This window comes from Botrytis porri (genome assembly GCF_014898465.1).
Source record: "Botrytis porri strain MUCL 3234 chromosome Unknown BPOR_001, whole genome shotgun sequence".
In the NCBI taxonomy this organism is placed as follows: Eukaryota; Fungi; Ascomycota; class Leotiomycetes; order Helotiales; family Sclerotiniaceae; genus Botrytis; species Botrytis porri.
The window spans coordinates 2,537,355-2,551,827 of NW_024066075.1; the positions used below are offsets into that span (position 1 = coordinate 2,537,355).

The window sequence follows — 14,473 nt, forward strand, 5'->3', positions numbered from 1 at the left end:
TAAATCATAGTATTATTGGTGCAGATTAGAATAGTATACACAAACCTAATAGAGACGTTTTACCTCATAGCTATTGCTAGTCTTCCGAGTCGACACTCATCTTTGACCTTTCTTCTCTCCTCTTGTCTTTTTTCTCTTTCTTCCTCTGGGCCTTTAGAAGCTTCTTTGCTTCTTGCCTAGCCTTCCTCTCGTCATCTGATGCCTGTTCAGTCTCAGGATCTCCCTCATAAGCTTTTTCAGTATCGGTCGGTGGATTATCTTTTGGAATCGCATCGACAGGTTTGCTGCGGAATAAATTGAAGTCTTCCTCGTCCACATCCATTTGATCAACAGCCTCAGGCGATTTATTTTCCAGATTACTCTGCTCATCATCCTCTTCCGCCAGCGCATTCTTTTGTTTGGACTTCTTCTTCTTCTTTTTCTTCGACTTCTTAGAGGTAACTTCTGTGCTTTCGTCTGCATCTTCGAGATGGAGTAATAAAGCTTTATTAACCAGTTCTTTCCCTTCTTCAACCTGGTTTTGGGCAAGCAAGGCTTTGTTGATCAATGGTTTATCACCCTCCACTCCATTTGTCTTATTGTGTTTCGTCTTCAACTTCTTTGCTTTCCCTAGAGCAGTTCGTCCCTCGTCTTCATCACTACTAGCATCCGCCAATGCCCTCTTCGCACTCGCAGCCTTCTCCTCGGCATCCCTCGCTTTACTAGCTCTTAACTCATTCGAAGGAAGCATTTTATCGCGCAGAGTTTTCTGATTCCGTTCCGCAGCCGGTTTTAAAAATTTCGCAAACGCCGGATCTGTATTAAGTGGTTGATTTCCAGCCGGTGTAGGAAACCACAAGGCATCCTCAGCGTCGATTTCTTCCTGCGTCTTACGGCGTCGTTCGGTAGGGTACTTTGCTAGGATGTTTTCCGCAATGGCTTCACGTTTTGCGAGGGCCATTTGTATACGGTTCATTTTCGCATTGAATTCCTCCCATGTTTCTTTCTTGGGTGGAGGTGCTTCCGTTTGATCATCTGCGAATTTGGCCATGCTGCGCTATTCTGAATGGCTGTATCGTGCGATGTTTGGATCCTCGTTGCGGGGGGGTTTAATTGCGTAGCTTCGTCCTGCGTTACCGCGTAATGCGGCGTATGTTCATTCGATGTACCAAAACGAGTTTATTAATGTTGTAAGACTTGACAAGGCTAAAGTATTCGTTCGTGGAATAAAAATTATGTGACAAGGCTCAAACTCAAGGATTTATCTTTTATCCCACCTTGCCCACGTGAAAGTAGCGCTGTCGGTCCGCTACGCTTCCCGTACTAGCTTCGCGAATTCCCGTTTGGCGGAAGGACAATCACTGAAAAAAAGATCTGGTTACGATAGAAAGACGGCATTGTGTCTTCCGCTTTTAATAAATATCAACATGTTCAAGCTAGCTAGAAGCCAACCTTTGGCAGCTGCCTTGAAGGCAAGCAGGGTAATTCTTCCACATATCAGAAAAGTCTCTTATCAACAAAGTTAACATGGTCCTAGGCCTCAATGCCATCCCGCATGGTCGGCGCTGCGCAACAAAAGAGAGCTTTGAGCATTCACGAGTATCTTTCAGCAGATTTGTTAAGAAAGGTACGAATTAATCATACGGGCGGAGACGAATCTGACGAGAATACAGTATGGAATTGGTGTTCCTGATGGATCTGTTGCGAAAACAGCTGCCGAGGCCGAGGCTATTGCAAAGAAGATTGGCGGAGATGACATGGTTATCAAGGCACAAGTTCTTGCAGGTGGAAGAGGAAAGGGTACTTTCGACAATGGGTTAAAGGGAGGAGTTCGAGTTATCTACTCCCCAACCGAAGCAAAGATGTTTGCAGACCAAATGATCGGACATAAGCTTGTCACCAAGCAAACCGGTGCCCAAGGACGTATTTGCAACTCTGTCTATATCTGCGAGCGCAAGTTTGCTCGTCGGGAATTCTACCTTGCTATCTTGATGGATCGTGCTTCCCAAGGACCAGTTATCGTTTCTTCGTCTCAAGGTGGAATGGATATTGAGACTGTTGCTAAGGAAAGCCCAAACGCAATCACTACTACCTACATTGATATCCACAAGGGTGTCACTGATGATATCGCACGAAAGATCGTCACTGATATTGGTTTCAGTGAGCAATGTATCGAGGATGCCAAGGATACCGTTCAAAAACTTTACAAGATCTTCATGGAGAAGGATGCTACTCAAATCGAGATCAACCCTCTCTCTGAGACCTCTGACCACAAGGTTCTTGCCATGGATGCTAAGCTTGGTTTCGATGACAACGCCGAGTTCCGTCAAAAGGAGGTTTTCGAATGGCGTGATACTACCCAAGAGGATGCTGAGGAAGTCCGTGCCGCAGAGTCTGGTCTTAACTTCATCAAACTCGGTGGTGACATCGGATGTTTGGTAAACGGTGCCGGTCTTGCTATGGCTACTATGGATATCATCAAGCTTAACGGTGGTGAACCAGCTAACTTCCTTGATGTCGGAGGTGGAGCTACCCCACAAGCTATCAAGGAGGCTTTCACTCTCATCACCAGTGACCCCAAGGTTACTGCTATCTTCGTTAACATCTTTGGTGGTATTGTTCGTTGTGATGCTATTGCTCAAGGTCTCATCAGCACTGTTGAGAGCATGAACCTTAGAATCCCAATTATTGCAAGATTGCAAGGAACAAACATGGAAGCTGCACACAAGTTGATCAACGAGTCTGGTCTTAAGATTTTCTCCATTGATGACTTGCAAAGCGCAGCTGAGAAGGCTGTCCAATTCTCAAAGGTTGTGAAGATGGGTGAGTTCACTTTCAATCCAAATTCGTTGATGATTGATGCTAACATATAAATCAGCTCGTGATATCGATGTTGGTGTTGAGTTTTCTTTGGGCATTTAAGCGGTTACATAGATGGGTTTTCTCTTGTTTGTATTGATTCCCTCCGTCTTTAGATCAATGGGTGACCGGGGCTGAGTTACCATGTATAATGCATTGAGTTTCATGTCCACATTTGTTATCTTTAGTTTTTATTCTGTGAAATATTTTGAAATTTGTGACGATCACATTCTTCTTGAAACTTGGAAGACTACTAGGCGTAATGCGATAACCTATAGATAGAAAGAATGGATGACGATAGCTCTGCCGAAAACATTTTTAGACATAACAATTCCAACCACGAACTTTATTGATTGAAACAAATCTTCTTGATTCCACGAGGCCACCAATCCATCCATCCATCACTCGTTCATCTCTCCGCCTCAACCCCACCATCAAAGACTCTTAAGTTCACAATCAACAAATTCCCAATCCCCAAGCCAAAGCCAAACAATAAGCACTTCTCCTTCATCCCCATCCTCCACCAATCATCTCATACTCCTAGAATACCCAATCGCAATCACATACGCCGGTTCCATCCCCATCCCCATCTCTCCCTCTCCATTTCCATATCCAATCCCAATCCATATCTCCTCCCCCACTCCCGTCTGCCCCCTTCGCAGAAACCCCCCAAACTACAAAAGCAATCCCCACCGCCAGCCAATCAATCTCCCTCACTCTCCTCCCCAAACCTCGATAACATGGCTGCAGCATTGCGAGGATATGGAGAATGGCCAAAGGGATGATATTCCATAGAAGTAGGATTGTGGTGTAGAAACGGAGGGTGTAGGGCGCGAGCGCGAAGAGGATAGTACGGGGGAGAGAGTGAGGAGTGCAGGGAGAGAGGTGTGGAAGGGATTGGGGATTGTAGGGGGACGGGAGAGGTGGAGTTGTGTGAGGTAGAAGGGGGTTGGTTGGAGGGGGGGAGAGGGTGGAGGGGGGATGAAGGGGGGGACGAGTGGGTGGGCGGGGTATTGGGGGTTGTGGAGGAGAGGGGAGAAAGGGCGAGTGGCGCGGTAGCCGGTGGTCCAGGAGAGGGGGGTGTAGGGTGTGTATGTGTATGTGTTTGTGTATGGGGAGATGGATCTATTGTTTGACTGGCTGGGAGACATTTGAGCTAGCTGTGTTTTGTGGGGGAGATGGTAGAAACGAGATGGTTGTGTGGGGTTGGATGAGAGGTTTGAACTGAATGTAGTAAGTAGCTTTTGGATGAGAGATGAGATGAGAATCCCGTTTGAAAAGATAGATAGCTTTGAGAATTCGAGCGGTATTCTCTTTACTTGCTATGGTAATAGGAAGGAAAAATTGGAATAGGGAATAGAGAAAAGGGGGAGAGAGATAAAATACTTATAGACACGAAATCCAGCACAGAGCAGAGATGCTAGAATTTTCTAGTTTTCATTAGAGGAATCTATTTTCTATTTCGAATTTGATCTTGCAGGATAATAGACTTCGCTTCGCTTGATACAGACTCGCTAGTCTGCCTATGAATCCAATGTTTTTTTAATTCAATTTTTTTTATGTTGTGGTGAATGTTTCGTCTTAGGTAGCGAAATTTCCATGCGCGATTGTCACTTGTGGTAGTTCTCGCTTAGATATCTGGGGACTGGTTGCCTTTGGAGCTTTTGATTGTGGTGTTTGTATTGGGTGTTTCGGGGCGAGTTTGAGGGTGAAGATGAAGGCAGAATATATCACCTTGAGATTCCGAGTATGTTCTTCGATCTTTAGAAATAATCACTTCAACGCAGAGATGACACGGAATGTGAGAGATACTGAAAGGGAGGAGAATCTGAAGATGTCGCACTTAGACGTGATTTAGACTTTGAAAGTTTGCATGTGGGATACATAAACTGCAAGGCAGCCATTTGACTCTTAATCATCGGATAGTTCTCTGTATGTTTGTGTAGAAGAAAAAGTTGATTGTCAGCGCTTTAGAATCATAAGAGCGGTCACGTGTCTGATGAGGAAAGAGTTCTCTTTTACAATTGATTGATGGGTTATCACGCTATGGTATCTTCTTGCTTGTTGCGTTGGGTATTAGATCGAAGATGAGGGAAATTGCGAAAGATCTTATGAGCTGGTAAGCATAGAGGGAAATAGTTGGACTTAGACAGAGTGATCGTAGAGTATATGTTATTTCCATAGAAGTGTGAGACCTCAGTCACTTTCAATTGCCATCAGAACTATAACACTTAGTCTATATTTCCCAGCAAAGAGGAAGACTTTACTCTGCTCTGTTACACCGCCTTGTTCTACGAAGCTCAGCGATGAAAAGTCAAGTCTTAGTGCAGTCAAAAATCTTCTCATCGAAATCTGCGATATAAAATCATCGTGACAAATAAAATCAGAAGCTAGTAGCAATATAGCAGTCTCAAGACGCTGCTGCAGACGGGTACGCCGAGAAGTGATTGCCAGAGTGAAAGTGAACATTATGTAAAGAAATTCTGCATATTTGTTACGGGTGATCACTTGAAATTCTATTCAAAATTCAGGTATCTAAGTGGTGAGAATCAGGGAGGAGAGAACTCGAAGGATAATCAATAATGATAACAGTCTTAAAGTGTTCCAAACAAATAACCCACACGTCATATCTATCTTTCAACTCCAACCTTTTATATGATTTTCAAGATAGCACTCTGCATCTAAGCCGAATAACCCGCACCCAAAACACCGCTTGCGTGTTCGTCCACACGCCAGTCTATTTGCTGACCCAAAGACAAAAATGAAGTAAGTAAATCAAGCTTGACTTTGAACTTAGCCATTATCGTGTTGCTTAGCAGTAGCCACAAGGTCCTCGACAAAGTCTCGTGTCAAATTGTATTGAAGCCTCGAAAATTGGCGGAAAACATTACTGTATGAACATTGATCATTAGGATCTAGTGAATAGCTTCAATTCATTAGCTACTGTATTGCAGTCTTTAGCGAATGCAGGATACAGTAGCTTCAAGCGAAAGCAGAAGAGACTAGCTCCTCTTGTAGCGTCTATATAAGACCTACAACTTCCTGTAATTAGCTAGCTCTTTAGATAGAATACAATATAGACATTTAGGACCTACGAATACCGTGGGTGCTACGTCTTCCGTATCCTTCTCGAACCAACAATTACTGCAAGAGTGAAGATTCTCTTTAAATTTTCTCTTCGTAATCTTTCTTCTACCCGTCCTCACCGACCCATCTAGAATGTAAGAAGAAAGTTTACACCCCATTGTAATGAAGTACAAATTGGAGCCTAGTGCAAAGAGTTCTTCTGTCTTGATGACTTGTACACAATTATCCGTTCGAGGGAGCGCATGAATAATGGTTCTGCCAGCGCAACCCGCCAGAAAGCCCCCTTCTTCCGGACATACATGTTGAAATTGGCAATCAATAGTCTGATGATCAAGTTTTTGTCGAGAAGATTTGAGGGATGGAAATCGCAGCACAGAACATTGCGTGAATGAAACTAGCTACTAGCAAAATACTGCGTCCTCAAAGCATGTCCTTCAAAAATCCAATTTGGGTGTAATCCCAAGGCATGGACGCAGAAGTTTTACTTATTTTGATAGAATTCACGGCCACTGTTTGATACCCATATTTCTTGCCCACCTGCACTCTCTTTCCCATCTCCATTCCCCCTCCCTCTATATCCTCCCCAAATCTCATCTCCAACCCCCCATTTCCCGCTTCCACAATCCTTACATTCTGCGCCCAAGTCTCCGCACGACTAATCCCAGCATCCGTTCCTCGAAATCCTTACGTCTTCTTTGAAATTAGCGCCAGCGCAACCAATTCTCGAATTGAGCCCCATGATTTTGTCGTCCAGCCTGCGAAACATAGGTACACGACAAAAATAAGCGCCATGAGAGTTTGTGTGAGGAGAGCAGCTAGTGCCAGTCTAGTCGTGGAGCTTTTCATGCCGTAACTATAACCTCGCCTCTAAAAGTCAAACTTCCACGAGCTGGTAGGAGAGGAGTCACAGGAAAGTGCGAATGGTGTGTACCCAAATCCGTAAACCATTAGTGTGCATATGTTTGTCTCTGGCTTAGAACTAATAGATAATGAGTGTAGATCACCTTGTGTATGCCGGGCCAGAGCATCGGTTATGAGAATGCCTAAAAACATTGATATGAAGGCTTGAACCATTATTTCGGGAGTTGCTGCGTTAAATAGGTCTGGAGCATCGACAAAATATTGATATATCCAGAAACGACCCACTAGAAAGTAATCCCTTCTCTAGTATAAATTCAACGCTAGTTGTATTTGGCATATATATCGTATTATTGGTGGGCATATCTATGCTTGAAGGATATTTGTGATCGATAGGAGTTACATAATTCAACAATTTAACCCATTCAAGGTCAATTTTGATCATATCACCCACGACAGAAGCCAAGCCTGGAGATCGACTTCCATTGGCGTCTGAAATAAAAGCCCCCAAACCAGAGAAATCCCCTAAGCTCCCCGAAATTACCAAAGACACTTTGGCTTGTTGCAGGCTCCATACTTAATTCGGCAGAAATCCATCTGGCATCGACAGCGCAGGGGACAACATAATTGTGTCTTATGCTATTTTCGTTGTTTGGAAGTTTCAGAATGGCACCGATAGATGCTGGATTATTAAAATCGTGTAAGTTAACCCAGCTCATATGGATATTGTTATCTTCTTCGAAATTATTGAAGTCAAGTACAGACATCGTGATGGTATTAACATCGCCATACATAGCCGAACTATGACCGGTGAGACTTGAAGTCAACGGAAATGTTACACCTTTCGCGACACTGTTGTAATCAAAAATATTGCATTTAACTTGGACAAAGGGCTGAAGGATAGATGTTAAAGCTTGAGATAAAAGCTTAGGCTGTGATACGGAATGTCCAGGTAGATTGAGGGTTGGGATTGCGTTCCATAGGCCCTGTAAAGCTATATAGGGTCACAGCGAGACAGACGAAGTATATGAATGGCTCCAGTCTTGTGGCTCCGACGAAGCAAATTGTCGGTTGGTATTCGAAAAAGGTTCATAAAGGCTTAAATTGACCAAGTTCCCAGACGTCAATTCTGGTCCTGAGTGGAGGCCCCAAGACGACCACCTCTCCAACTCCGAAAATCCACCCGAAGGACATCTTGATTCCGTAGTGGTGTATAAAAAGTCGGAACAAATGTCTGGAGTTGATGCAGAAAAGCGTTTCTGGCCAGAATTCGCTCTGGTTTGTTGGGAAATAGACTTCGTAAGGTCCATATAGCATTAGCCATGAATTTAAATCTGGCCGCATCACAATTGCAGATGATGGCCCAACAAGAAAAGCCAGAACGAAAGAAATAATCAAAAATATTGCAAATGCAATGATCGTGAAACTCCTCTTGTGGTAAACACGAGGCATAGCCGACCAGAAAGCTCGGCGGAAGAAGAACCCGAAATTCCCTGTCTGAAATCCGGCGCCGAGGAGCCCAAATGGGAGACCACTCCCACGGGCTAAAAACAATACAACAAAATGTGACGTTATTGCCGTAACAGAGATAATGATCTATATTTCGTGAATTTTGGTTGCAAACTGCAGCGCATTGAAAAAGTTGTTTTGCCATTTTCCATCATCCACGTCACTCCAGTGTACAGATTTTACATTCAAATACACAAGTACGCCGGTAACAGCGATGGGACCGAGATGTAGGAGGAGATCAAGTAACAGAATTATTCGCCGATTTTTCAGCGCATATTTTGTAGGCTCTGCCTCGTTAAATGATACATTTTTGGATTTAGAATTAACCCGAGGCCTCGATAGTGTCAAAGCTTTCCTGGCAGGAACTAATTGCCTAACAAAATGAAGCCTGCGTTTGTACATTCTATTCTCAAAAGAATTTCAACGTAGCTGTATATATGAAAGGAATAATATGGGCCGTTGCGGCAAATTTGGTCATTCGAAGCTGTATCAGAGGACGCAAAAGAACTCAGCTCCACGAGTTTGAGTAGACGAATTCCCTTTTGGACACTCTGTAAACATATTTACCTACGCAGTCATGTTACACACCGGGGAGGGTCAAAGTCTTAAACATGCAATGTTACTCAGTGACACAGCCCTTATGACATGTAAGCATCACATCGTATGCTGCGCTTTCAGTCTTATATCAAATGTGTTGCATACTTTCTTGAGGCACAGCATTATCAGGCATTTTCTTTTTCTCAGGAAGGAATGCAAGGCTCTCTAAATAGCCTTCTTCTGAATGGATGAGAATCAATACTTTCGTGCTAAGCTGAAGCCTAATACTTCACGAGCGTAGAGAGATATTAGATCGAGAGACTTCCCATACTTGGAGGCAGTCTTGAAACAGTCTGAAATTTCACAAAGTTTATTTTCGAATAAGATTACTACTCTGATTTTTGCACAACTCGATTTCCCAGAACGCGAAAAGCGAAGGTCTTGATATACTTAATAACATGCCGTTGTGAAAGAACCTAGAAACATAAGGCGCAAGGAATAGAAATGAGCGAAGCTTCGCAGAAACAAATAGACGCATAGAAAGGGACCGATAAGAAGGGCGGGAAAACTCCCAATGACAGTGCTAAGGAAACAAGACGAGCAGGTGGAGAACAATACGAGGAAAGATAGCACTTCTATCTTGTAGGAAGATGTAAGGATGCAAATTCCTACATGATAAGAATTCGCGAGTGAAAGAACGTAAGGCAAGAGGCGACTGCGCTAGTCACGGTTGCTTCCATATTCTCCAAACCTTATTTCATCCTCACGACAAATAAAAGTGCAGGCTTGAAGTAAGAGAAAGCAAACGGCTTAAACTAAATCTTTCCTCCCTTCCCGTGCATGTCAAACGGGCCGAGAGTTATCCATACCGCAACACACAATTCATAATTCCATGCGCATTGCATGACTCGGGACATGAAGCTAAGTGTGTGATCGACAGACGCCTCCAAAGTGCGAGGTGCAACAAAATATTCGTAAACTCGCTGAAGACCCATCTTCTAAAGTGCGATGTGCAACAAATGAGCGCTCGGAGGGATGTAGAGACCCTATGATCCTTTGGGAATTATATCACCTCCAATTCGTATTCTTCATTCAAAGAGCGACGTGCGTATGCTACTAATGCTTGTGAAAATCTTGGAAATACCTGAATCCTGGAGTTCTCGGAATAAGTCCAAGAAGAGATACAACTTTGTACATTTCAAGCCCGGGATCATGCCTTTGAAGTTTCAACCTTTTTCACACTTCACTATTTATAAAAATACCATTCGACAATACCATGCCAAGAATGTACTATCTAGCGACCATACGGTATTACAAGCAGCGAGTAAATGTACCTGACGCGATAGAACTCTTCGGATGAGCTTCAAATAAAGTTGTTGATCCTCAATTAAAGTTTGAAATCCCTGAAAACAGATTTAATAAATTGAAAAGCTTAGGTTTTGGGTATGTGCGTGTAGATTTCCATATTATTCAGAGGTGTCGACCCACTGCGATTGAGATCACCCTGGATTAATTCTCATTGGGTGTAGTGACGGAGGAGTGAACTGCACTTGTCAATATTCAATGATGGCGACGACGATGATGAGGACTCTTCAACTATTGAACTGGATGATGACGGTGACGATGATGATGATGATGATGATGATGATGTTGTTGTTGTTGTTGTTGTCAAAGTGACAACCAAGATATAAGATGATGCGGTGTTGTCTTCTTGCGGTGTTGTTTTCTCATTTGTCTAAGAAAGTCGATGGGGCACTTCCCGTGACTCCCATGTGTATTCTGTGAAAAAATGTATCTGGTGCCTGAAGCTTGAACATATTGAGGATAGTGGAAATGATTGATCCACTTCATCCCACTTCCCCATGTTGATGATTAAAGGGGCTTCTTTTCTTGGCATTCTTTCTTCAGTCTCTGGATTTGAGGTGCGGTAGGATCACACGAGTAAAGGGTAAGCATGCATCTACTGAGTATCTACTCATCTCCTCTATTTCAATCGCTGTTCTTACTTTCATTGCAGGTCTCCAGCTTCAGATGTCCAATCAACCCAAACACTCATTAAGCTTAAAGGTAAATCAATGCTTCTCGTCAAAACTGGACTGGACTGGACTGGACTGAATGAAATAAGATGATATACCAAATCCCTGTGCAGATCAGACAATCGTATGTCAAAAGTCCGATGGCTCCCATCATTGCCTAGCCGATACCTATCCATCTAGACTCTACGCGATGAAAAAACCCTACATCGTAGATTTCGTAGTTCCTAAACGGGATCAAAGGGCCCTTGTCCTCTACTATTACACAGGGGAAAAACATTGAAGTAGCCGCTGTCATACAAGGACAATCCAATAAATCCAATCTTGTTTATCCAATCGGAGGTTTGTCAGATGCCCAGATATCAGTCTTATGCTTATTAGTGGAGGAGTACCTAGCAAGACAGGGGTAAAGAAGATGGCTTCACTCTCCAAGACAGGACAAAAGCCGCTGCGAGTAATGAGTAAGACGTAGATTATAAATACTCTGTCTTGCGTCTTCAGCTTCAACACCAACTTCAGATCCAACTTCAACTTCATTCCTTCAACAGAATTCCCAGCTGAGCTTCGATAAAATTAAAACTACCAAATCGACTCATTCAAGACTATACTCAAATCTTCGCCAATATGCACGCCATTTCCATCTCAACCTTTGCCGCTGCCCTTATGGGTACTGTTGTCACTGCTCAGACAACTAATGTAACAGATCTGTTCCTTATTGGATTCGATTATGATTCCAACAGTACTGACCAAGCTCCATTTGTTGGTTCTATTATTGCTTCTGTAAGTCATGTTCGTAAACCACAAAACCGCAAAACTTTTCTAACCATAATTGTTATTTAGGACGCTACTGCTACTACATACTCCATTGCCTGTGGTTCTAAAACCGCTGCTCCCGCTACCACTTCTTCCTACTTCGACGACACTTACGATTGTGGTGTTCCACCTAACTTCACCTTCACTCAGGGTCCTTCAACAATCGCTTATACCTACACAATTGACAATGCCGAAGACTTTGCTGTCACTGACAGTACTTCCGGCACATCATATGCAACCGGTCAAGCGTACGTATTCACATCACATGCTTGACAATCCAAGACTAACATTTACCCTAATAGTACAATGACACTTGGCTGCGTCCTCTCCGGTGGTTCTACTGGGGTCTGTAGCTATACCGAACTTGAAGCCTTAGCATCAACAACCTTTTCTTCCGTCGATGCTACAACCGTCAGTGGCACTGAGTACGCTGAGATTTTCACCGGTATCCCCGTTACCATCACCGCTGGTCCAGCAACCACTACCGGCTCTGCATCCGGTGCGTCCGCTTCTGCTTCGAAATCTGGTTCAGGATCTGGTTCGGTATCTGCTTCTGGATCTGTTTCTGGATCTGCTACTTCTACCGGAGGTATGCCCATGATTACCGCCAAGGCACAATGGGTTGTTGGTGGTGCCGCTGCTGCTATGGTTATGGCTGCTTTGTAATTGTTATGACTACTAGGCACTGATCATGTTGGTGTGAGGATTCGAACGTAAAATAATTGCATATTTTATGCGCCTATGGGGTAATGGCTAGTTTGAAGATTCATGTGCACATATACCTTCTAGGGAGATGGTGTTATCTTAAAAAATACTGGTAGCATGATTTCATGATTCTATAGCGTTGAGTAATGAAAATAAATATTAATATATTTTATACTTCAATGCTGGATTACTGTGATAGCCATCTGAAGTGCTTCAGATACTAAATTTGATTTGCCAGTAATAAGATTACATTATACCGAAGTTCTAGACTGTAATTGACATTCCAAACCAAAGTACTTCGACTCAGTAGCCGCTATAAATCTTTCAGCATCATCTGAACTACATCCTCATGCACAACTCAACTACCCCTCAAACGAAACACTATTCACAATTCTCATTTGAACCAAATTAGACAAGAAACCCTCCATTATCCCAAGACAATTCAATATAAATAAACCAAAATCCATTACCGCCGCGCCCCCAAATCTAAGATTCGAAAATAAACAAACTTCGCCTATCAATATTCAAATCCGCTTAACCGATTTCCCTACTATATACACGACCCTACTATATATACGTTTTTATTATTTATATAAAATATTAAATTAAATTGAATTAAAAATTAAAAAAGCAATATTATAATTTGAAATTTAAATTTGAAATAACTGAATTAAATTGGTTTAATATTTTGAAATAAAAATTTAAAAATCTCAAAAATTATAGTAATAATAATAATAAATAAAACATTAATTTTTATAGAAAAAAATATTTATTTATTAATATATTTTATAATATAATTAAAAATATGAGTTTTATTTAATGAGATTATAAAACTATATATATTATAATATAAAATATTTGAAAAAAAAACTAAAGCTTTTATCGAAAATTTGAAATTATATTGATATTAAATTCTAATATTTTTTGTAGAAAATATTTTAAAGATTAATTATTAGTAAAATAATAAATTTATAATATTTTATTTCATTTTTAAGTTATATAATATTAATAATCTTTAAAAAAAATATAAGTATATTAAAATCTATAATTCATTAATATTATATCTAAATAGAGATTTATAAATATAATTAATAATTTGATTTAATTTAATAATAAATATAATATAAATATTTATTAGTTTTTTTAAGAAATTTTAATTTTAAACATTTTTATTATAAAGATTTTAATCAATTATTAAAGAATAAAACTATATTGGTTAAATCTTAATTTAATAAAAAAATTAAATTTTGAAAATTTGATTATTAATTAACATTAAATCAACTTTTATTTGAAAAAATTGTTTTAAAAGATAAATTAATAATATTTCGAATTACAAAAAACTTATTTCTAAAGAATTTTATTTTAAAATAAAGTTAAATAATTAAATTCTCATTATATATAATAAAATTAAAATTTAAATAATTTTAAAAATAAAATTTCAAAAATAAAAGATTTTTTTAAATAATTTCCCTTAATAAATTAAAAATTTATATATTTTAATATCTAATATAATTCCTTTTCCAAAAATATAATTTTTAAATCTTCAATATTAGATATAAAATTTAAATTCATTTTAAAATATATTTTCAACTTTCTCAAAATAATTATAAATAATTCAAAAAATCTAATAATCCATATTAAATTTAATTCTTTTTACTTTTTTGATTTTTTTGATGTTTTTGATTTTTTTATAATATTATTGATATCAAAAAATCTATAAAAATCTATTATAATTTTAAAAATCTATTATAATATATTATTTATTAAGAAATTATATATCAAAATTCTATATTCTCTTTATTCAATTATTCAATCAATTCTCAATTTAATAATTTGAAATTCTTATAAATCTAAATTAATAATATTAATTAATCATAGAATTAAATTTTATATTATTATAATAATTTTTAAATTTTGAATTGATTTTTATTTTGATATAAAAAAGCGTGCATATAATAGGGTCGTACATGTAGTAGGGAAATCGGTTACACACCCTATAAACATACCGCGCCTCCGTCCCACATGATTTATTCTTTATTTACTCTAATATCCTCTAGAATCCAGCATCTAATTCGAATATGACATATATTGCC

General features: G+C 40.0%; 4 protein-coding genes across 4 annotated transcripts; 2 read left to right on the forward strand and 2 right to left on the reverse strand.

Moving 5' to 3' along the window:
• Positions 1-76: 76 nt before the first annotated feature.
• Positions 77-1,030, reverse strand: EAF01_000676 (uncharacterized protein; the record flags this gene model as incomplete). Its single annotated transcript, XM_038908926.1, has 1 exon — positions 77-1,030. The coding sequence occupies one exon, from the start codon at positions 1,028-1,030 to the stop codon at positions 77-79; it is 954 nt and encodes a 317-aa protein (XP_038775832.1).
• A 376-nt stretch (positions 1,031-1,406) lies between these two features.
• Positions 1,407-3,140, forward strand: EAF01_000677 (uncharacterized protein; the record flags this gene model as incomplete). The annotated part of the gene is made up of 4 exons (XM_038908927.1): positions 1,407-1,460; positions 1,517-1,606; positions 1,653-2,802; positions 2,858-3,140. 4 exons carry the CDS (start codon positions 1,407-1,409, stop codon positions 2,899-2,901), a joined length of 1,338 nt encoding a protein of 445 aa, XP_038775833.1. The 3' UTR covers positions 2,902-3,140.
• Positions 3,141-7,229: 4,089 nt separating this feature from the next.
• Positions 7,230-8,093, reverse strand: EAF01_000678 (uncharacterized protein; the record flags this gene model as incomplete). The annotated part of the gene is made up of 2 exons (XM_038908928.1): positions 7,230-7,635; positions 7,804-8,093. The coding sequence occupies 2 exons, from the start codon at positions 8,091-8,093 to the stop codon at positions 7,230-7,232; spliced, it is 696 nt and encodes a 231-aa protein (XP_038775834.1).
• Positions 8,094-11,486: 3,393 nt separating this feature from the next.
• On the forward strand, positions 11,487-12,341 carry EAF01_000679 (uncharacterized protein; the record flags this gene model as incomplete). The annotated part of the gene is made up of 3 exons (XM_038908929.1): positions 11,487-11,642; positions 11,703-11,923; positions 11,978-12,341. 3 exons carry the CDS (start codon positions 11,487-11,489, stop codon positions 12,339-12,341), a joined length of 741 nt encoding a protein of 246 aa, XP_038775835.1.
• Positions 12,342-14,473: the final 2,132 nt, after the last annotated feature.